This window comes from Bombina bombina, chromosome 5 (assembly GCF_027579735.1).
Source record: "Bombina bombina isolate aBomBom1 chromosome 5, aBomBom1.pri, whole genome shotgun sequence".
Lineage (NCBI taxonomy): Eukaryota > Metazoa > Chordata > Amphibia > Anura > Bombinatoridae > Bombina > Bombina bombina.
The window spans coordinates 430393468-430417918 of NC_069503.1; the positions used below are offsets into that span (position 1 = coordinate 430393468).

Below are 24451 nucleotides of genomic sequence, written 5' to 3' on the forward strand. Positions count from 1 at the left end.
GCATTCTTATCTTTTTAAGCTTAACGCTAAAACTTGTCACAAAGTGTGTATGATCAGACTGTTAATACACTGAAGATTTGTATGTCAGATACTGAGATGTGAAATATCTGTTTAAAATCAAATTTACCAAAAAATAATAATCAAGTACAAAGTCAACTAAGCACAATTCAGCCCTGAAGTCAGATTTGTTGCTATGGACAGACTTGTATTGCTGGGTTCCAGTGCCTACCTGACTTGTATAGACATGAAATAGTTAACATAAAGAAGCAGCAACATGTTAGTACAGACCAAGCACAAAGTTCTCGTTCAGGGAAATTCCCCTACAGTTGTTAAACTACAAGCTAAGAGTCTGACAAGTATGCTAATAACAAGTGTGAAATATTACAAAGCAATAAGGGACTGTTGCTTTCCCTTAGATTAAAATAATAACACTTGTAGTTTGAAACAATCTGCAATTTGATGTTAAAGAATTATTTTGCTTAACCCCTTAATGACCACAGCACTTTTCCATTTTCTGTCCGTTTGGGACCAAGGCTATTTTTACATTTCTACGGTGTTTGTGTTTAGCTGTAATTTTCCCCTTACTCATTTAATGTACCCACACATATTATATACCGTTTTTCTCGCCATTAAATAGACTTTCAAAATATACCATTATTTTCATCATATCTTATAATTTACTATAAAAAAAATGATAAAATATGAGGAAAAAATGGAAAAAAACACACTTTTTCTAACTTTGACCCCCAAAATCTTTTATACATCTACAACCACCAAAAAAAAACCATGCTAAATAGTTTCTAAATTTTGTCCTGAGTTTAGAAATACCCAATGTTTACATGTTCTTTGCTTTTTTTGCAAGTTATAGGGCCATAAATACAAGTAGCACTTTGCTATTTCCAAACCACTTTTTTTCAAAATTAGCGCTAGTTACATTAGAACACTGATATCTTTCAGGAATCCCTGAATATCCATTGACATGTATATATATTTTTTTTAGAAGACATCCCAAAGTATTGATCTAGGCCCATTTTGGTATATTTCATGCCACCGTTTCACCGCCAAATGCGATCAAATAAAAAAAATTGTTAACTTTTTCACAAACTTTAGGTTTCTCACTGAAATTATTTACAAAAAACTTATGCAATTATAGCATACATGGTTGTAAATGCTTCTCTGGGATCCCCTTTGTTCATAAATAGCAGACATATATGGCTTTGGTTTTGCTTTTTACTAATTAGAAGGCTGCTAAATGCGACTGCGCACCACACGTGTATTATGCCCAGCAGTGAAGGGGTTAATTAGGGAGCATGTAGGGAGCTTCTAGGGTTAATTTTAGCTTCAGTGTAGTGTAGTAGACAACCCCAAGTATTGATCTAGGCCCATTTTGGTATATTTCATGCCACCATTTCACCGCCAAATGCGATCAAATTAAAAAAAACGCTAAATTTTTCACAATTTTAGGTTTCTCACTGAAATTATTTACAAACAGCATGTGCAATTATGGCACAAATAATTGTAAATGCTTCTCTGGGATCCCCTTTGTTCAGAAATAGCAGGCATATATGACTTTGGCGTTGCTTTTTGGTAATTAGAAGGCCGCTAAGTGCTGCTGCGCATCACACGTGTATTATGGCTAGCAGTGAAGGGGTTAATTAGGTAGTTTGTAGGGAGCTTGCAGGGTTCATTTTAGCTTTAGTGTAGAGATCAGCCTCCCACCTGACACATCAGACCCCCTGATCCCTCCCAAACAGCTCCCTTCCCTCCCCCACCCCACAATTGTCCCCGCCATCTTAAGTACTGGCAGAAAGTCTGCCAGTACTAAAATAAACGTGTTTTTTTTTAAAAAAAAATAAAAAAAATCTTTAGCATATTTACATATGCTTTGTAGGATCCCCCCTTAGCCCCCAACCTCCCTGATCCCCCCCAAAACAGCTCTCTAACCCCCCCCTCTGCATTATTGGGGGCCATCTTGGGTACTGGCAGCTGTCTGCCAGTACCCAGTTTACAATATATTTTCTGTTTTTTATTTTATTTTTGTATGGTTTTCTGTAGTGTAGCTTCCCCACGACCAACCCCTACCCCCACCCCCTCCCAGATCCCTTAGATTACTTTTTTTGGGGCATGTATTCCCCCTCTTCCTCCCACTTACATAGTGTAGTGTAAGTGGTTCCCACCCGCTCCCTCCCCGTGCACACGCCCGCCCGCCGCTCCCCGTGCACGCGCCGCCCGCCGCCCCCCGTGCACGCGCGCGTGTCTATGCGCGCCCCTGACTTTGCCGCCCCCGATCCCGCCCCCCTCTGTGTGTCAGAAACCATCGATGGCCGCCCACCCGCCTCCCACTGCAGCTCCCACCCACCAACGATTGCGGCCATCGATGTCCGGTGTAGAGAGGGCCACAGAGTGGCTCTCTCTGCACCGGAGGGGTAAAAATTGTTATTGCAGGATGCCTCGATATTGAGGCATCCTGCAATAACCGGAAAGCAGCTGGAAGTGATGAGGATCGCTTCCAGCTGCTTTCCAAACCGAGGACGTACGCCATACGTCCTCAGGCGTTAACTGCCTTTTTTCTGAGGACGTATGGCGTACGTCCTCGGTCATTAAGGGGTTAAAGAGACAGGAAACCCAGTACATGCAATTCATAATTTGGATAGAACATAACATTTGAAAAGTTGTTTAAAATTGTAACAGAAACATACAATACATGGGGCTAAATTTATCAAAGTAATTTGCCTTCAATTGTGGGCAAAATAACGCATACGCACCAATCGCCATATCTCTTGAATCATCTCCTCTGTAGAGTACTAAGTTTGGTAGATAATATCACCGTTGGACATGTACAATAAAGATTTGAAAATAAATGTCATATTTCTTAAAGTGAATGTAAATTTTGATGCTAAAGTGCCAGGTTTTTAAAACTTTGATTAAAAACAGGGGCACTTTAATTCATCAATATTTTCATTTCACTCCTGTTGTGAAAAAAAAAAAAAAACTTACCTTTTAATCTTCACAGCAGCTCCAGCTTCCTCCACCCAGTTTCAAAGCCTCTTCCTGGGTCTAAAATGAGGCATCCGGCTTCCTCCAATCACAGCAGTGAATCAGACACTGAATCCCCCGGGGGGAAGCTGTGATTGGAGGATGACCTGTCAATCATTTCTGACATCAGAAATGGCTTGTGAGACCGGAGGAAGCTGGAGCTGCTGTGAAGTTTAAAAGGTAAGTTTTTTGTCACAACAGGAGTGAAATGTAAATTTTGATGAATTAAAGTGCCCCTGTTTATAATCAAAGTTTTAAAAACCGGGCACTTTAGCATCCAAATTTACATTCACTTTAAGTAAACAAAATAGTAGAGAAAAAAAATTATATCAATAGAAAATAAAGAAACAGTGATTAACGCTTTAATACTTTTCAACTTATATGAAATAAGATAACATTTAATGTTATCTGCTCTCTCTCTCTCATTGGGGACGATTTATCATGGCTCGAATGGGACAAGATACATCTTTCCGCACGAGCCTTCAGGCTCCCTGGAAACAGGATTTAAGAAGCAGCTGTCTTAAGACTGCTGCTCCTTAACTCGTACGCCACCTCTGAGGCGGCGTACAGCAATCAGCCTGATCACATACGATCGGGTTGACACCCCCTGCGAGTCTGCAATATACTTTATTTATTTTGTCCCCTTTTTCCTTTAATTCCATTCTGAAATTGTGAGCTTTTCAGTTCCTGTAAAAAATGAAAGTGCAGAACACTTATATTCCACACAGCCATTGGCTGCACACTCTAGTGACCTATTTATAACGGTCTCTAATTGGCCAAAGCAGAGAAGGTAACCTAAGTTACAACGTGGCAGCTCCCATTGTTTTATAGACACTAAAATTTTACACTTATTTTGTCACTATTTAAACAGCTAATGAAACTTAAAAAATACATCTACATGTTATTCTCAGACTAATCTTTTCATTGAATGCATAATTCTATCTAGCATTTGTTTATTGTTTATGTTCCTTTAAAGGGACACTGTAAGCAAAATTTAATGATGCTTGTTACGAACTAACTACCCAAAATAAGCATGTTCTCAATAGGATCTCATTATGAGATTTTTACCATATCGCCATAATCTTCTTTAATAAAATTAATTATTTTCCAAACCCACTCCGTGGGTATACTTTGCTCCTCTCCAATCCTGGCTGTCAACTGCAGTTGGAATATGGCGCCTAAAATTCTCTCTGCGCATGCGCAAGATTGCACATTGTCACTGCAAATGTCACTCCACTAAAGACTGCCTGGAACATAGAAGACCTGCTCTATTGATTGTACATCATAAGATCCAGCAGTGCTTTGAAGATCAGGTTGTGCAGGCTAATAGTGTTTCTATTGTACATAGAAAGCCTGGAGAACTAATTGCATAGATTTTGGTCTAAAAAGAGCAAGGTGATTCCAATCTAGCTAAGGGCGATTTCGGCTTCAATAGTTGATAATGCACATGCGAATGAGAACTATTTAGTCTGATAATGATATGCAAAAATACCAAATATGATTGGTTATAGTTTTAAAACAGGTAGTGCCAAAAATTGGGGGCTGGATATTATGATGTAATCATCCAAAAATAAAGATGCTTTTTCTAACGTTATGCGGCTTCGTTTTTCAACATTTGTAGGTCAGTAATTCTTACTTCATGCATCTTACTTATTATATGTGGTTTTTTATACTAAATTTAGTAAAAGTTAGTATTCCTTTAAGGATAAGCTGTTTATATGCATTAACCCTTTTGTGCCAGGGTTAACGTGTCTACATCAGAACAACTGTTCTGATGTAAACAAATTGAAATCTCGCAATCGTGCACATGATAACGAGATTTCAATGATGGGATCGCATCAGGGGGGCGTCACTATGATTCTAGGCACGCTCTCCAGATGTAGGCGATGACTAAATAGGGGAGGGGCCAAACAGACATTTTCAAATGGCAGCGGCGCGAACAGTAAGTGCTTTCACTTGCAAACCATAAAGATCACAAAACTGGGCTACATTTGTACATAATGATCGATTTACACTTTATATAGATCACTTAGCAGAATTTTTAGGTTGACTGTCCCTTTAATAACATTTGACAGAGTTCTCTTGATTTTTCAATTGAGTTTTAGTATTTGATTAAACAAAACTAAAATCCGAGGAAGAAATAATAGTTTGGCCAATAATTGTAATATCTGTTATTTGGGACCAATATATTTGAACTTTACTACAGCTCCACCAGATGTGGTACATGGTAATCTTTCAAGGAGTAAGGTACCATCTAGTCAAAAGTTTCATATTGGTTTCTGACTATAAAGCTGACTTGGAGGTATTCTTAAGCCAAGTCTTAAATATGTGAGCTGAAGTGGAGTGGCCAGTGGCCTATTTCTTTATCCCAATTTTTGGTATATGAAGGGAGGGAGAATGAGATTTAAGCAAGATTTTATATAAAGGTTGTGATAGTTTTAGTTATCTTTTTATCATTATTACAAAAGACGTTCAAAATTAGTGATGGGTCTAAATACAGTAGATTTTTTTTATATTTTTAAGTAACCAGGAAGTGACACATTTGATGATAGCATAGCCATGGCTTTAGAAAACCCTGGCCTAAATGACCTAAATGAGATTTAGGGTGGATTTTTCCATTTTTACTTATCAAATTTACTTTTATTTTCAAATACGCTTCATTCTCATGTTAATCCTTTTCTGAAGAAACAGCATTACGCTACTGGAATCAAGTTGAACACATCTAGTTAGCCAATCATGAGACAAATGTATGCAGGCAACAATCACCAGCTAGCTCCCACTAGTGTAAGTTATGTGTGTATTAATTTTCAGCAAAGGATATCAAGAGAACAAAGCACATTTGAAAATAGAATGATTTTAAAAAAGTGTCTTAAAATTATATGCTGTATTGGTTTCTTGCAAATTTAGTTTTGAACTTTCCTATCCCTTTATGGAAGGGTTTGCTTGTTGCAAGTAGTGTGTGTGTGTAAATATCACTATAGTTTTACTAGTCAGGGGAGAAATGCTACGAGTCCAAAGAGGGAGCGGGGAGTTACTAGTCCATTAAATGATGTTAAATACAGGGAAAAAAGTAAATTTTTTTAGTCATCCACTAATATCTTACACCTCAGGAACAGGTATGTGTTTGTGTGTGTAATAAATAAATCTATATGAGGACCTATAACAAACTTGGTTCCTAAGATTGTAATTTCCTATATAACCCATAAATAATCGTCTCAAGCTAAATATAAACATGACCAATAATCTAAAATCACCATAATTTAAAGGGACATTATACAGCAAATAAATGCTAGATATAATGATGTATTCAAAGAAGGGCTGCACAATTAATCGCGGATGCGATTTTAAACAGTGATTAATCGCAGCGGTTTTAAAACCGCGAGAGTATGCTATTTTTAGACCCGCCCCCTTTGACCTCACCTATGACGTACAGGAGGGACGCCGACTTGGTACATTGAGCCAACTTACCGGGGAGCGTTGTGGCTGATGCGGGTTACAGGGAGGGGGGCCGGCTTACCGGGGAGCGCTGTGGATGATGTGGGTTACAGGCGGTGATGGTGGTTACAGGCGGTGCTTATTGGGGGGGTTACAGTGGGAGCTGATGGGACTTATGTAGGTTACAGAGAGGGGCTTATGGGGGTTACAGGGGGTGTGTGGTTACAGTGGGAGCTGACGTGAAAACCCCTTTTTTTTTTAAACCGCAATTATTTTTTTTAAAGGGACATTATACACTAAAACATTTTGAATCATATGTGAAGGTACAAGTGCAAACTTGAAATCTTGCAACCTTATATTTTACTATATTAACGCTATTGTAGTTTTTCTTTACCTTAAAAGGGAAAGAAGTTATCTGATAAAGCCAATCATGGACAGATATTAGCAGGGTTAGCCTTGTGAAGGCTTCATGGCACATTTCAAGTTTTGAGAATTACATGAAAAGGGGGGGGGGGATAAATAATAAAAATGCAAAGTTATTTCATTGTGTATAACTAAAGATTTTTATATAAAAATCTCAATGTGTTTACTGCCCCTTTAAAGTGTTCTCAGTCAGTGAACAAGTTTACCTGCTAAAGTATATTAAATGGTTTAAAAATACCTACTATTAAAACGAGAGAGACTCTTTTTAACGAGTGTTCATGAATAAGCTTTAAATACAGTGAATTATTATCTGCCTCTTCCATGAGTACACTGTTACCTGCTAAAGTATATTAAATGGTTTAAAAATACCTACTATTAAAACGAGAGAGAGTGAGTGAGAGAGTGTGAGTGAGAGAGTGTGTGAGTGAGTGTGTGAAAGAGTGAAAGAGAGAGAGTGTGTGAGTGTGTAAGTGTGTGAGTGTGTGAGTGTGTAAGTGTGTGAGTGAAAGAGTGAAAGAGTGAAAGAGTGTGTGAGAGAGAGAGAGAGAGAGTGAGAGTGAGACTCTTTAAAGAGTGTTCATGAATAAGCTTTAAATACAATGAATTATTATCAGCCTCTTCCCTGAGTACACTGTTCCAAAGTTTAAAATGTAATCTTTCATGATTCAAAACCTAGGTAGGCTCATATGCTAATTTCTAAGCCCTTGAAGGCGGCCTCTTATCTGAATGCATTTGACAGTTTTTCCCAGCTAGAGGGCGTTACTTCATGTGTGCCATATAGATAACATTCTGCTCACGCCCGTAGAGTTACTTATGAGAGGGCACTGATTGGATAAAATGCAAGTCTGTCAAAAGAACTGAAATAAGGTTTCAGTCTGCAGAGGCTTAGATACAAGGTAATCACAGAGGTAAAAAGTGGGGGAATGGGTAATAAAAGGGATTATCTATTTATTTATTTTTTAAAAACAATAACAAAATTCTGATGTAGACTGTCCCTTTAAGGCAAGATGTTTGTCTTTGTTAAAAAAAATACGGAGTTTTGCAGGTTTTATAATCTGCGAGTAGTAAAACAAAATAGCTAGGGAAGTCTACATTAGCAAAATATAATGTTACAATATCACAAGTCAAGTTTTATTCCACTTTGATCTAGATGAAGCCTTCAACACTGGGATTTTAACTGACTTCTGAACTGGACTTTTGGCATAAACATTGAGCAATAAGAACATCTGATAACAAGTGTTTGACAACAGATCATATGATGGCCGCAGATTGTATAACATAGTTACACATTACAGAGATGGCTAGCTGGCGTGATCATTACAATGTTTTGTGTTCTTGTTTGTTTATTACTTACAGCCCTATTTGGAAGGGGAAAAAAAAAAAAAAAGAGATATTGAGCATGTGACAAAAAAAAATATGTTACATATCTCAGAAGTGTTGACTGTTGTGAAAAAAATGTTAAACCCATATTTTCCCTGCAACTCAGACCTAGAATTGCTATTTAAAAATAAATACATTAAAACAAATCTATGCAGATGCATCTCACCAGCAAAAGTCTGCACACTAATCACAGTACAAAAGTTCTCCATCTACTTGCTGGAGAATTCCACAGTAAGCAATGTGGTAAATAAGCCAGAACACATGCAAAAAATATCTACATCTACAGCACCATTTCTTCATCAGAGCACCTGGCAACAACACAGCACAAAAGGAAGGCCTTTTGCATAATTTTGATAAACATGCATGTTTTTTATTCATTATTTGATAGAGCGAGAAACTTGTTAATTAATTTTTTTCAAAGTTTGAAGAAGTTTCCACTCAAAAATACAATCTTTCCCACGGTTCTCATGTGTATCGCTAAGTTTTTTCTTGTACAATATGCATTCATGGTAGTAATTTTCTGCATTTCTTTTTTAATAAGCATAAAAAATATATGATGTTGTTTGGACTCATTTTGTAGAAAAATACATGTTAACTCACATAGTGTTTTTGTTTATTTTTTAAGCTGAAAGGGTCTCCCCACTGTTGAATGAAACTGTATGTCATGCTATGAGGCTTCTTTAAAAGGGCCATTATAGTGATAAAAGGATATGCTCTAACTAGTTGCAACTCTATGTGTTTAACCCCTGCTAAGTGGTTAAACACAGTTGCAGTATTGTTCAAGGGGCCACAGAGCACTGCTGGTCCCAAGTGAAATCTGTAGCTTACCTAATCAGCAGTAGTTACACAGCTGGGTCATGCTACTAGTGCTGGATTAGAGGAAGTTTCTGCTCAGAGCCAGCAGTGCTCTGCAGCTCTCGAGCGGTATTTTCTGTGTTTAACTCCTTTGTGGGGGTTAAACACATACAATTGCAGTGTTAGTGATAAAATTACATTTTATCACAATAATGGCCTTTTAACGTAATTCACATATTTGTGGGGTTATTAAAAAAAATTGGAACCAGAAATAGGGATTTAAGAATAAAATTTAAAAAAAAAAAAAAAAAAAAAAATGTAGAATTTTTCCCCATGCGAAAGTTGTGACATAACGAAGCACTTTGTAGTGAAACAATACTGTACCATAAATGGTAAACAGCTTGGACTACAATATAATTATAGGTAATTCAAATAGCTAACCCATCAACTAGCAAGTCTTGTAAAATGTAATGAGTCAACAGTAAAACTCTAATGCTAGTAGTGTCTAAGGGTTGTGTATGAAATGTGCTATTCTGGTTTTGACCTTGGAAGTGATTTAATGACCGATCTTAAAGAAAATGGTCAACACAGCTTGCAAATACTCATTAAAAAAAGGACACAAGTATTAAAATAACTAAAAGGGATAGTAAACTCATTTTTTTTTTTCTTTCATGATTCAGATAGAGCATGCAATTTTAAGCATGTGACCGGAGGCATTTTCAATTTACTAGGAAAGTCAATAGAGAAAAGATGCAGCGTAGAATATACATTCTGGGTGACAAGATTTCATATATACTTGAAAACATATGCTATCCTTTTCATGTATGCCTGAGATTGATTCAGATATGTTCATTAAATTGTTATCCAATTAAAAACTAGTCATACAGATCAGGGGAAATATTACAGATGTTTCCTTTAATTAAACATGTATGCTTACCTTCACATAAAATTAGATGTAATCTGGTTTCTTATAAATTACACAGGGAAAGCTCACAAGGAATGAAAATAATTGTTGCAAATATGAAGGTTAAATTAATGAAAAGGAAGTCTGTAAAAAATAAATAAATGGAGTTGGGAATATTAAAGAAAATGTATTTTAAATACATGAAACTAAATATTTTAGGCGCTCTTGGCTGCTCAAAACAAATTTTTCCTACGATATTGTCTAAATGCAGATTCTATTCCAACATAAGATAATTTACAAAATTCTCAAAAGATCCCTAGCTAAGCAATTACACTGTACTGCTTTAGAATTTTCTGTTAAATGGTTCATTTTAAATTAGAAGCAGTTTTACTATGCACACGTATTAGCAGAACTGCTTCTAATAAACACCTTTACGGTTACATACGGAGCATCTATTTGTATACGGTGTGAACCTGCACTAAACAGCTTACACCTGCTCGAACAGTCAACAGTGAAAAATCTCATGTTTTTGTGCGATTGCTTTTATTAAAGTTCTTGAGTAACAGTTTTTATGCAATATAATTATTAAAGAGGTATAGAGTCCTGAGGGTACCTATGCATGCTCTTCAACAAAGGATACCAAAAGAACAACATTTTGTAATAGAAATAAACCATTTGGGGGTTTTGTTTTGTTTTTAATTGCATTGTCAGTCTGAACCTGTCTCTTGTATAGGTCATGACCATACCACACCAGATAAAACGGAATTATTAAAGTGGGTACAAGGGTTAACTGAGGCACTGTGTAGTCTGACCTTGTACACACAGATGTATAACTGTCTAGGAACCAAGCATTACATTCTTTCACAAGGATAAAAGGAGAAAAACATTAACTCCTAACATTCCAGAAACTTGTACCTATCATGAGTTGATCATGACAGTACACCTGAAAATGTGTGTAACCAAAATCACCAAGCATATAGGAGGTAGGTCATATATATACACACTTTCATCTTTTGTGAATACTGCAAGGTGTTGACCAGCACCACTCAAAGCTCACACAATAGGGGAATACACGCACATACATCCTACAGGCTTACGCACACCATGTCGCATGTGCAATAAAAATTTGAGAATGTATCAGAAAAGGTGTGATAACTTCCAAACTTTGCAAATTGATGTAAATCAAACTACTGTTTTCTATTCAAGTTTAAAATTAAATTAACGTACTGTGAATTTCCCATTAGACTTTCAACTCCTTTTAAAAGTGACATTGAAGAATAAAAATATAAAATTATTTTATTTCTTTTAAACATTTTTAATATAAATTATTTTCTTTTATTATGTGTTTTACCACTGCAGATGTATTCAAAGATATACTGCTGTGCCGCTCTAGGTGAGGATACAGAGTGCAACCAAATGAGGATAATGCATACATGGCTGTATATACAGGGAGTGCAGAATTATTAGGTAAATGAGTATTTTGACCACATCATCCTCTTTATGCATGTTGTCTTACTCCAAGCTGTATAGGCTCGAAAGCCTACTACCAATTAAGCATATTAGGTGATGTGCATCTCTGTAATGAGAAGGGGTGTGGTCTAATGACATCAACACCCTATATCAGGTGTGCATAATTATTAGGCAACTTCCTTTCCTTTGGCAAAATGGGTCAAAAGAAGGACTTGACAGGCTCAGAAAAGTCAAAAATAGTGAGATATCTTGCAGAGGGATGCAGCACTCTTAAAATTGCAAAGCTTCTGAAGCGTGATCATCGAACAATCAAGCGTTTCATTCAAAATAGTCAACAGGGTCGCAAGAAGCGTGTGGAAAAACCAAGGCGCAAAATAACTGCCCATGAACTGAGAAAAGTCAAGCGTGCAGCTGCCAAGATGCCACTTGCCACCAGTTTGGCCATATTTCAGAGCTGCAACATCACTGGAGTGCCCAAAAGCACAAGGTGTGCAATACTCAGAGACATGGCCAAGGTAAGAAAGGCTGAAAGACGACCACCACTGAACAAGACACACAAGCTGAAATGTCAAGACTGGGCCAAGAAATATCTCAAGACTGATTTTTCTAAGGTTTTATGGACTGATGAAATGAGAGTGAGTCTTGATGGGCCAGATGGATGGGCCCGTGGCTGGATTGGTAAAGGGCAGAGAGCTCCAGTCCGACTCAGACGCCAGCAAGGTGGAGGTGGAGTACTGGTTTGGGCTGGTATCATCAAAGATGAGCTTGTGGGGCCTTTTCGGGTTGAGGATGGAGTCAAGCTCAACTCCCAGTCCTACTGCCAGTTTCTGGAAGACACCTTCTTCAAGCAGTGGTACAGGAAGAAGTCTGCATCCTTCAAGAAAAACATGATTTTCATGCAGGACAATGCTCCATCACACGCGTCCAAGTACTCCACAGCGTGGCTGGCAAGAAAGGGTATAAAAGAAGAAAATCTAATGACATGGCCTCCTTGTTCACCTGATCTAACCCCATTGAGAACCTGTGGTCCATCATCAAATGTGAGATTTACAAGGAGGGAAAACAGTACACCTCTCTGAACAGTGTCTGGGAGGCTGTGGTTGCTGCTGCACGCAATGTTGATGGTGAACAGATCAAAACACTGACAGAATCCATGGATGGCAGGCTTTTGAGTGTCCTTGCAAAGAAAGGTGGCTATATTGGTCACTGATTTGTTTTTGTTTTGTTTTTGAATGTCAGAAATGTATATTTGTGAATGTTGAGATGTTATATTGGTTTCACTGGTAAAAATAAATAATTGAAATGGGTATATATTTGTTTTTTGTTAAGTTGCCTAATAATTATGCACAGTAATAGTCACCTGCACACACAGATATCCCCCTAAAATAGCTATAACTAAAAACAAACTAAAAACTACTTCCAAAACAATTCAGCTTTGATATTAATGAGTTTTTTGGGTTCATTGAGAACATGGTTGTTGTTCAATAATAAAATTAATCCTCAAAAATACAACTTGCCTAATAATTCTGCACTCCCTGTACTAGAATTACTAATAGAAGGGAATTTGCTTAATGGGACACTGAACCCAATTTTTTTTCTTTCATGATTCAGACTGAGCATGCAATTTTAAGCAACTTTCTAATTTACTCCTATTATCAATTTTTCTTCATTCTCTTGCTATCTTTATTTGAAAATCAAGAATGAAAGTTTAGAAGACGGCACATTTTTGGTTCACAACCTGGGTTGTGCTTGCTGATTGGTGGCTAAATGCACCCACCATTAAACAAGTGCTGTCCAGGTATCTGAACCAAAAATTGTCTGGCTCCTCATCTTAGATGCCTTCTTTATTAAATAAAGATAGCAAGAGAACGGAGAAAAAAAAAAAAAAAGAAGAAGAGTAAATTAGAAAGTTGCTTAAAAAAATTGCATGCTCGATCCGAATCATGAAAGAAACTTTGGGTTCAGTATCCCTTTAAAAATAAAATGTTCCGACTATAAAGAGCATATTATTTTTACCTAACATGCCCTTTTCCTATTTATTCTGCTGAATAATAGGATACGTATTGCAACATATTTAATTTTTCTACACAAGCTAACTTGTGTTTGGTCACATAAGCATTTAGAACTCTGAAGGACGGCACCTGTTATGTTAGAAACTTGAAAACATAGGGACGACAACAGCTTAGAAAATAGTCATCAGGTCCACAAACAGGCAAAAATGTTGGCATTTTACTGCTTGTGTAGGACCAACATAGGCCTAGTTTCCACTGAGGTGGTAAAGTTTGGCAACTTAAAAAAAAAATCCCCATAGACTTTAATGGAATTAAGTGTTTTTATTACCAGTTTCCACGATTTACTACATCAATGGAAACTATGCCATAATCATTAACCACTGTGCCTAGCTAGAATAACTATAAAAGCATAGCCTGTTTGCAGTCCTCAAATATTGAATTTGAACACCCTAAATGAGATGCAAACAAGATGTACAGTTGTGGTTTTAACACACAGGAAATGGGCATGTGCAATGCAAGTCATTCCCCTTCTTGCTTCGGCAGAGACAACCACAGGTCTGTTTTCAGCCAAAAGACAGGTGGGGTTACCAAGAGTCTGTAACTCGCTTTTAATACCTCTTTACATAGAGGTTTCTCGGAATCATTCAGAAAAAGCAGATCTTCCCCAAATAAAAGGATACCATGTAACTTTAGGGGGTCACGATTTTCCTATTTGTTTTAGACTGGCATATGACCCTTGTGACACCAGAGATTCTGCCATTATAAGAAAACAGAAAATCACAAAATTGATACAAAGAATACAGAAAGGTTGTAGGCAACAGAAAATAAGGTACAATAAAAGAGATAAAGGCGTAGATATTAAAAAAAAAAAAAAAAAAAAAAAAAAAGTTAGGAAGAAAGTGGCAGAGGAAAAAAAAAGCAGACATGATAAATAAGAACTTAAAGGATTACTTTCTGTTATAATTTTTAAGCTAAACAACTAACATATTAAAGTTAATAAACATTAATTAAAACCTACTGACCTATATTTTCTCCAAAACGAAGTTTCATAACGTTCTAAAAGTTATATATTTTATTCGCTGATGATGTCACGTTATACTGCCCACTATTTTCAGCACTGAGTGTTCAAAATACTTAAACCAATAACTTTGTGTTTAAAGCGCCATTTTGAAACCTAGGTATTGTAAACGGATTGGTACAGAGCAAAGGATACCCACGGAGTGGGTTTGGAAAACAATTATATTTGCAGACAAGATTTCTGATATACAGTAGAGATATGTTAATGAAATGCTATTGATAAAAAGCGTATTTGGGGTAGTTAGTTAGTAACAGGCATAGAAAATATTTACTTACAGTGGCCCTTTAAGAGCTTAGAAAGCAACAGAGAAATAAATTAAAAAAATAACACAAAATTAATGCAACTTTATTTAAATAAAAATAAAAAAAAAACTGCCTTGGAAACCCCAACGGGACAATGGACAAGGTTATGCCAGGCTCCTACATATCTTTTGTTTTTCATATTAAAACGTTTTCCAAGAATCACGTGTTCACCTTTTGTAACCTTCTGTGTCACTGGGTTTAAAAGAAGAAATGTGATGTTGCACGTTTTTTTTTTTCCGTCCTATTTACTACTAAAGCTGTTATACTACTAGTGTACAATGCATGAGATGAAGTCCATACAAAACAGGAGGAAATAACTGGTCCTAAAAGTGACACAATTCACTTATACAAGATTAGAACGGGATTAATACTGTGAGCAGCCTAGTCACTATTTTCTGAGCAATTCATCATGATGCCTGTGCATTGGAATTAATATAATCTCAGATTAAAGGGACATAATACTCATATGATAAATCACTTGAAACTGATACAGTATAACTGTAAAAAGCCGACAGGAAAATATCACCTGAGCATCTCTATGTAAAAAAGGAAGAATCTTTACCTCACAATTTCCTCAGCTCAGCAGAGTAAGTTCTGTGTAAAAAGTTATAATTCAGCTGTTGCCCAGCTGCAGGTAAAAAAAAAAAAAAAATGAAGAAATGAACAGCAGTCAATCAGCATCAGCAGTGCTGAGGTCATGAACTCTTTTACTGTGATCTCATGAGATTGGACTTAACTCTCATGAGATTTCGTAGTAAACTTCCTTAAACTGAATAGGGAAATAACACAAGAGTGCACAAGGCTCAATCCCATAGCTGTCCCGGGACAGACATACTGATTTGCTGCTTAGAAGTCCTTTACAATGGGATGTGGCTACTCTTGAGGTAAAATATTGTTCTTTTTTTTACATAGAGATGTTCAGGTGATATTTTCTAGTCAGCTTTTACTTTCAAGTTTTTCAACATTTGGGTATCATGGCCCTTTAATATTCTTTAAAAAAAAAATATATATATATATATATATATATATATATATACATACACATACACATACACGGAGTAGCTGTGTTAGTTTATATTTTGAGATTATATATATATATATATATATATATATATATATATATACGCACACACAAAAACGGTATGTAGCCAACAACTACTCAGTTTTATTAAAGGGACATTAATCCCAAAATGTTTCTCTTTCATGGATTTCTATTACCAAATCTTCTTCGTACTACACACTATATGGCAGCAGTTTTGCAATGTTATACATTAGCAAGAGCACTAGATGGCAGCACTATTTCCTTTCATATAGTGCTCCAGAAACGTGTGCTACCTGTCTAGATATCTCTTCAACAAAGAACAACATGAAAATGAAGCAAATCTGATAATAGAAGTAATTTAGAAGCTTTTATAAAGTTGTATGCTCTGTCTGAATCATGAAATAAAAAATGTTGGGGTTCATATCCTACCGTCTGACAACCTAAGTATCCTATAGTTCATCAGTGTGACGGTTAGAAGTGTAAAATTTTGCAGTCCATTTCTACAAGTCTTTGTGATGAATTTCACAATAGAGAGATACATGGATACCAATTACAATAAATTATATAAATATTGTTTTCTATAAAAAAACAAAACCACACACACCCCAACAATCTCATGCTCCCTTAATTTCACCACATTGTCATAAAAGTAAAACTCTTTATGAATGATAATAAATTAATAAAATCTCAAACAAGTGACAAGACACAGGAAATATGATCTGAAACATGCTTGTGTGTGCTATACCAATGTCAAGATACTTCACTACAGGTAATTCCAATAAACAATTCCTAGATTAAGCAATCAGGTGATTTCTGATAATACTTCTTGTGTAACAGAGTCACCACATGATGCTACAGTACTCACCTCCAAAGAGGTGTGGGGAGAGGTGAGAGGGCAGTGACCCTATCAGTAGCCGTGCTCCTCCCCCATGGCCTGTCCGCTCTCTGCTTCCCTCCTCTGGTGTGCGGCTGCCAGAGTCCTGAGCTGCTCCTGGTATGCCAATCGCTGACTGGCTGAGTTGGGCCTGACTCCTACTAGCCCCAACAGACCGGTTCCGAGGGCTGATCATATGTTGTGGAGTATCTGAAGCACCAGCTGATGCCGAATGTCCACCTGGGTTATAATGGTACCTGACATGAGGGGAAGAAGAGGTCACTACTCCAGCAGGGATCCTTATGGGCACCCGGACAGTACTTGATGGGATGTCTGAACCAGAATATGCCCGTGTCCGACCTTCTGAGCCAGTTCCGCTGCTCTGCCGTGCACCCATCCCAAGAACACACCTAAATGGGTCACCGCACATCCACTGGGGGGTATATAGCACCAGTTTTAACTTTCTTCCACCAACCCCTTGTGTATAAGTAATCTATATCCAATCTCCCTTTAGGTTTGGTTTTCCACTGCACACAGTCCACATAACCAATTTGCAATTTGTACATCCAGTTTATGGTTCTTTCCCTGGGTATAAAATCAGTCAGTCCAGCATTAGTAAAAAAAAAAAATGCTCAGAAGCCCAATGTAAACAAAAATAAACAAATACTGCCAAAACAGTAAACAATCCAGGTGTGTGCAGACTCACCCTTATGTTCAAGGTAAAGCTAGAAGGAAGCAATACAGACAAGGCTCTTCTTTGTCAGATTGATCAATACACAGCTGGCATAAGTGTAGTACTCTCCTGTGTTACCTACACCATCACATTGTGTGAGATCAGTCAGTGCCCAGAGCAGTTTTACATCCTCTCTCACTTCCACACAGGTGCTGTATTATACTGTATATCGGCGCCTAATGTAGAACTGTGTATTCAGCGTTTGCGCTGCAATTCTCCTTTACACAGTGCACGTACGGATATTACTATAATAAAGTTCCACTGCTTCTCAGTAGCTCACAGTTTATATAGCCATAGTCACATGACGATATAATGTGACCGTGCAAGCTGTAGATCATGTGCGTTAGTGTAAGTGCCTAGTAGGTGAATAGAAATGCATTGTGTGCCTGTATGTACCTTGCGTGTAAATAATCTGTGTCTTCATACACAAGACGGGGTGAACTCTGTCAGTGGTTGACCTTAGTCCATGTGCTCCCTGGCCGGGAGCTGCGCCCTTCTCCTCAGGCTCCTGTCACTAATACACAGCTTTTAGGAAGTGCAGAACAGACACAAACCCCCCTCCCTTTCCACGGTGCTTGCCGTCTTTCTCTCCTCCCACAAATGTCACTGTATTCTCCTCCCAATCTCATGTTTTCCTCTTCCCCGGGCTCCAGAGACTCCTCCTCTTTACTGTCCCTCACGACTCACCTTTCTCTGTTATTGTACCTTGCTTGCTCACGCCTCTCTTCATATCTGAACCTTTCCACCTTCCGCTAATTACGTCTCAGTTCCTCTTTTTCTCTATTAATTGTTAGACTTTGCAGTGTTGCTGTTTTAGTTATACTTTTCGGAAACCTCATTACGAATTACGACTGGATGTATTTTTCTCGTGTTTCTGTATCCATCTTAGTGCTTTATAACGTAGGCACTACTTATGCATGTATTGTATGTACACAGCAGCGGTCTGTCTTCTGTACCTGCACCTATACAGCACTGCATATATCACAGCTAATGTCTAAATTGCACTGTTATTTGTAAGCAGCGTAACAAGTGTTACTGTCATCGGCTGCCAATGTCTTTCAACGGGGCTATAAACAGATAAATGTATGTAGGACGACTTTATTTTAAGTCTCTCGATATCAGACATCCCAACCTGCAAAAACTCATTTCAGGGAGGTGGGTTCACCCGCTACTGCGCCGCCACCCCCCACCTCCCAGTTATATATTGGACACCTTGAAACCCTAAGTAAGATATAGACTTATTATTAAAGTAGTTTCCCACTAAAGTCATATTAAAAAAAAGTAGCTTTATTGCACAACCACATACAACATACCTATTTTACAGTGATCATATGCTAGTTGAATGCTTAAAAGGACATAATACTCATCTGCTAAATCACTTGAAACTGATGCAGTATAACTGTAAAAAGCTGACAGGAAAATATCACCTGAGCATCTCTATGTAAAAAAGGAAGATATTTTACCTCACAATTTCCTCAGCTCAGCAGAGTAAGTTCTGTGTAAAAAGTTATACTCACCTGCTCCCAGCTGCAGGTAAAAAAAAAAAAAAAAAATGAAGAAATGAACAGCAGCCAATCAGCATCAGCAGTGCTGAGGTCATGAACTCTTACTGTGATCTCATGAGATTTGACTTAACTCTCATGAGATTTCATAGTAAGCTTCCTTTACCTGATTGGTGAAATAGCATGAGAGTGCATGATGCTCATCCTTTCAGCTGTCCCAGGACAGACACACTAAAATGCTGCTTAGAAAGCCTTTACAATGGGAGGTGGCTACTGAGGAACTTTTGAGGTAAAATATCTTACTTTTTTACATAGAGATGTTCAAGAGATATTTTCTAGTCAGCTTTTTACAGCTATGCTGCATCACTTTCAAGTGTTTAAACATTTGGGTATTATGGCCCTTTAAATATTTTAGAATACGAAGTTTAATTACGTGCAGTAAATAAGGTAGTATTTGTGTTTTTATTTTATTAGAATAAGTGGGGGCATTTTGGTTACTGATGCATGCTTTGAGGGTTCTATAACATCCCAGCATTTAAAGGCATTCCTTAAAGAAACACTTTTCCGGATTTGGGCCACATTGTATCATGGCACTTAGAGTTTCAGGGAGATTGCATTCCATTTGCTGGCATCAGGGAGCCGCTATTACAATCAGGGAGACTCCCTGAACTTCAGGGAGAGTTGGGATGTCTGAGATATAATAGCAGCAACAACTAGTTCCTGGGTACGAGTGGCCCACAAACAAGCATTTCCTGTTTGTTTCACTATTATCAGTTTTGATTTACCCTTTTTCAAGTCACAAAATACATTTTACATATGTAACTGTCACTCTTTTATATGCATGATACAGACATCCCAAGCTGGAAAAACTCATTTCAGGGAGGTGACTTTACAGGCAACTGCCTGCGTGCCCCCCCCCCTTTATATACTGGTCACCTGGAAACCCTAAATAAGATAGAGACTTATCATTAAAGTAGCTTCCCACTAAACTCACATACAACAAACCTATTTTCCAGTGATCGTATGCTTGTTGAATGCTCAAATATATTAGAATACAAAGTTTAATTACAGCAGGGTTGTCTATCTCCTCCCTCACAGTGGCGCATTCTCTTTGCCCTTGTTCTCACTCAGCCTATGCTGCAGCCGATGTTGCCTGCTGCTGATTTTATTACAAGACCAGAGACTCCTATTTTGCATATCTTTCTTTATACTACTCAATGCAGCATTTTAAAGTAATGATACATAAGTGAAAGAAACATTAAAACAATAGATAAAACATGGTAAACATAAGTAGCCAATGAAATGGGTACTTTTGAGAACACAGAAAAAATGGACCAATAGGATAAGTCATAGCTTCCATAAACTGTCCAATACGTTCCCCAACTTCCTCTTTCTTTTGCTGCTCATTGAAGGATAAGTTTCAAATTTTGCTCTTATTATAATATTTTATATTTTGATATTATGTAAAAAATGTTTATATATAAATAATTTCCCCCTTGATATTGTTTATATTTGTTTTTCCTCACATTCTACCAGTTATTTTCTGTATTTCTTTTATGAATTTTTATATTTATTCAAATATGTTAATTTCCTTTTTTGTCGACTTGTCTTTCCTGTTACCTTCCTCCTTATAGTTACCGCCACACTACCCATCACTTTCATTTTCCCCTTCTTCCTAGCTTCTTCCTTTTAAATTTCTCTTGCAAAGCTATTTTCAGTTGTTGCGACTCGAGCAGCCGTCTGCCATCTTACATCGTCATCGCTTCTCTCTCTCTCTTCCTCCCGCCTCCTTTTTTCCCGCCCTGTTACGTAGCCGTATTTCCTCCCCTCATATCAGCTGGGCTTTCTGTCACAACAAACGGTCGTACCGGATACTTTTACAAGTATTTATTATCCGTTTTCCCAAAAAAAAATTTAAAGTCAGTTACCACTAAATGGTGTTAAAGTTTTACACTTAAGACTTTTATATAGCAATCTTGTAGGAATCTTATTACATTTATATAACATTTTTTCCTACAATACTTTTGAGGTATATATATTTTATTGACTGAAGTTCTTTTCTGTACCAAATTTATTTGTTATCTTTAGTATTTTTAAAAAAAATTCTTTTTAACATGTCACAAATATCTGAAACTAATGAACCCCTTACTGCACAATCTGTGCAGACTATGATTGATAACTCTATGGGAAAAATAATGTCTCATATAACCAAACTCCTGTCACAACAGCCTAATCCTAAAGCCATTTTTAAAAGGAAAAGACCCTTTTCTGCCTCTGTTTTAGCAAGCAAAAAATTACTTTCAAAGTCTGATCAGACTTTGGCTGACACTTCAATTCCTGGCGGTAAAGGAAGGAAAACATCCGCAAAACCTGCCCCTAATCCCAAGGGGTTACAAATGGGATCAAAAAATTCTGAGACTTTATCTATGAAAAAATCTAAAAAAGTGGTCTTATCTTCTGATTCTTCTACCGAAGAATTATCAAATTCTGATTTTGAAGATGTATCTGATATTTTATCCTCAGATTCAGATTCCTCTAAAGCCAAAAAACTTAAAAAAAATCTCTCAAAAACACCGTATGCACACACCCTCCGCATTCATTTCAATGGATGCGGAGAAAGCCTTTGATAGGCTCAGCTGGAACTTCCTAAAGCAAGTTCTATCTAAATTTGGGTTTGATCAGGAATTAATTGGGAAGATTTTCTCATTATATAACACCCCACAAGCAAAAGTTAAGCTCAATGACTCAGTCTCAGACCCATTCCAAATAACAAATGGCACGAGGCAGGGATGCCCCCTGTCTCCACTACTTTTCATGTTATCCATGGAAGTATTAGCCTCATATGTTAGGGATAACGAACACATAACAGGGCATCGGATAGGACAGTCGGAATACAAAATTACAATGTATGCAGATGACATATTTACCACACTAACGCACCCTAGCGAGTCAGTCCCCGCCCTTATTCATTTGATACAAGAGTACGGCCTCTACTCTAACTTCAGTATAAATATATCTAAATCTGAATTGTTGAGTATTAACTTAGAGCCAGCAGCAGTAAAAACTCTGCAACAGCAATTTCAATTCAGAATACAAGATAAAGCGATCAAGTACCTTGGGGTACATATCTCTCCTAATATCTCTGAAATTTTAACACTTAATTATAACTCACTTAAACTACATATATCCTCATTGCTAAGAGCTTGGAACAATAAATTCCTTTCCTGGCTTGGTAGACTTAATGCGATCAAAATGGTCATATTACCAAAAATTTTGTATTATATGCAAACCTTGCCCATTCCCCTCCCGGAACAAACAATCTACCAGATACAAAAAATGCTAACCAAGTTTATATGGGCAAATAAGCGACCACGCATAGCAACAGCAACACTTTACCGTCCAAGAGAATTAGGAGGCATGGGGGCCCCGAACCTACAACACTACAGGCAGGCAACCTTTCTGACCAGAATCGTTGATTGGTGTAAGAATGCAGTCAATAAAGAATGGGTCCAGCTAGAACATCAGTTAGCTAACAATACTCCGCTAGGAGGCTCCTGCTGGCTCCCTCCCAATCAAAGAGCACTTCCAAAAACTGTAGCCACAACGACATGGGAAACTTACAAATGTTGGGATAGGGTAATCAAGAAATATCCGCACATCTCCTCGACATACTCCCCGCTGACCCCAATAATGGGGAACGCACTCCATCCACTTAACCTTATAAAGAGAGGGGAATATCCCTTAAGTATACGAGAATCTCTTCCTGTCTGTGAATTTTACACAGCAGGAAAACCGAAATTGCAAGAAGAAATTATTGCTCAACATGGCCCTAGATTTCAAGATTGGCTAGCGTATTTGCAAATATCCCACTTTCTCACCACACACCCGTCCAAAGCACATCTAACTCGACCTCTTACCCCATTTGAGAATATATGTATCAACCCTCTACCAAATCGAGGAATATTATCTCTCACACACAGACAAATTTTAGTTACATACTCTAAAACACTGCCATCTTATGTCAGCGCATGGGAGAAGGAATCAGAAAGCTCTATGCCCAGGCGAACATGGCATGATATATTCACACGCATGAGTAAAGCTTCTTCATCCATCTCTATTCAAGAGATGAATTTGAAACTGATGTGCAGGTGGTACTATACACCAGTGCGTCTACACCAAATTTTTCCCACAGTTTCAGACATGTGCTGGAGAGGCTGTCAAGATAGGGGCACGCCATATCACATCTGGTGGCAATGCCCAATAGTAAAAGATTACTGGGAGGCCATCAAAAGAGAAATTGAGAAAGTTTTGCAACTGTCCTTACCACTAAACAGCTGGACTCTTCTTTTTAACTCATTCCCTAAAATAACTTGTAAATATAGGCTAACACTTTTGACAATTATGGTCAATTCAGGGAAAAAATTAATACCATTAAACTGGAAGAAGCCAGACCTTCCTTCAGTGGAGGTATGGAAAGCTACAGTAACACATGCACTTACATTAGAGAAATACCACTTCAAGCTGACCAACCGACAAGACGACTTAGACTCAATACGATTTATATGGGACGAATATAGAAATGCCTGACTAGATAAATGGTGAGAGTAATAGCCGAGAATCTTAGTACCCATAGCAAGGTAATTTGTACGTCTTAGACACCAGATAAGCAAAGGAATGCAAAATTTTCACTTAACCATTCAAGCACAAGTACATAAACGCTCTGGGTTCTCCCTTCCCCTTTCTTTTCTTTGTTTTATTTTTTTTTTAAATCCTAATAACTAGGAATTCCTTTCTACAGTTAAATTGTTAATAATATGTTAAATGTATAAGTAGATAATGTGAAGCAAAGCTGTAACTGTACACCTTACCATTGAAAACTGTATGCTTCTGAACTTTTCAATAAAAAGTTTAAAAAAAAAAAAAAAAAAATCTCTCAAAAAATCTAAATCCTCAAAAAATGAGAATTCAAAATTTTTGATTTTCTTGGTAATCCAAGATTTTGTGCAGATGACTTACACCACCCGAGATCCTCTGAATGGTGCCCTTCTTTAGATGTAGCCACTTTTATTGATTTCCAACTAAAATTTCCCCTCAAACAGACTCTCGTAACAAAATTAGAGCTGAATGCCTTCGTCCCCTTCTTCCAAAAAATTCTTGCATAACTCCTGAAATTGATCCCAAAATGATCAAATTTATAGGTTCACCAGGTTATAAAGTCAAGAAGGGCATGGATCGGGCATGGAAAACATGCCAAGACAAACTGTTAGACTCAGTTGGTCCAATCTCCAAACTTTTAGAAATTTCTGAACAGGCTGTATTGGAAAATTCCTTTTTAGACCCCTTTTTAGTTAGGGAATGGGTTCAAAGAATTCTTTCTTTTATTGGAAATGCTAATTCGGCTATAATAATTGAATGTAGAAAAAATATTCTACGAAAAATCGATCCCAAAATTTGTGACAATGCTA

General features: G+C 37.4%; 1 protein-coding gene across 2 annotated transcripts in view; it reads right to left on the reverse strand.

Moving 5' to 3' along the window:
• The window catches only part of ZNRF2 (zinc and ring finger 2), a 410887-nt gene that overhangs the window by 352954 nt on the left and 33482 nt on the right, over positions 1-24451 (reverse strand). Inside the window, exon 1 of one of the 2 annotated variants that reach the window (XM_053714274.1) lies at positions 16743-18049. The exons of the other annotated variant lie outside the window; for it this stretch is intronic. Coding sequence (XP_053570249.1) covers positions 16743-17181 — 439 coding nt within the window. The 5' untranslated portion in view covers positions 17182-18049. Of the gene's footprint in view, positions 1-16742; positions 18050-24451 lie in introns of those variants that run through there. 2 annotated transcript variants of the gene reach the window in all.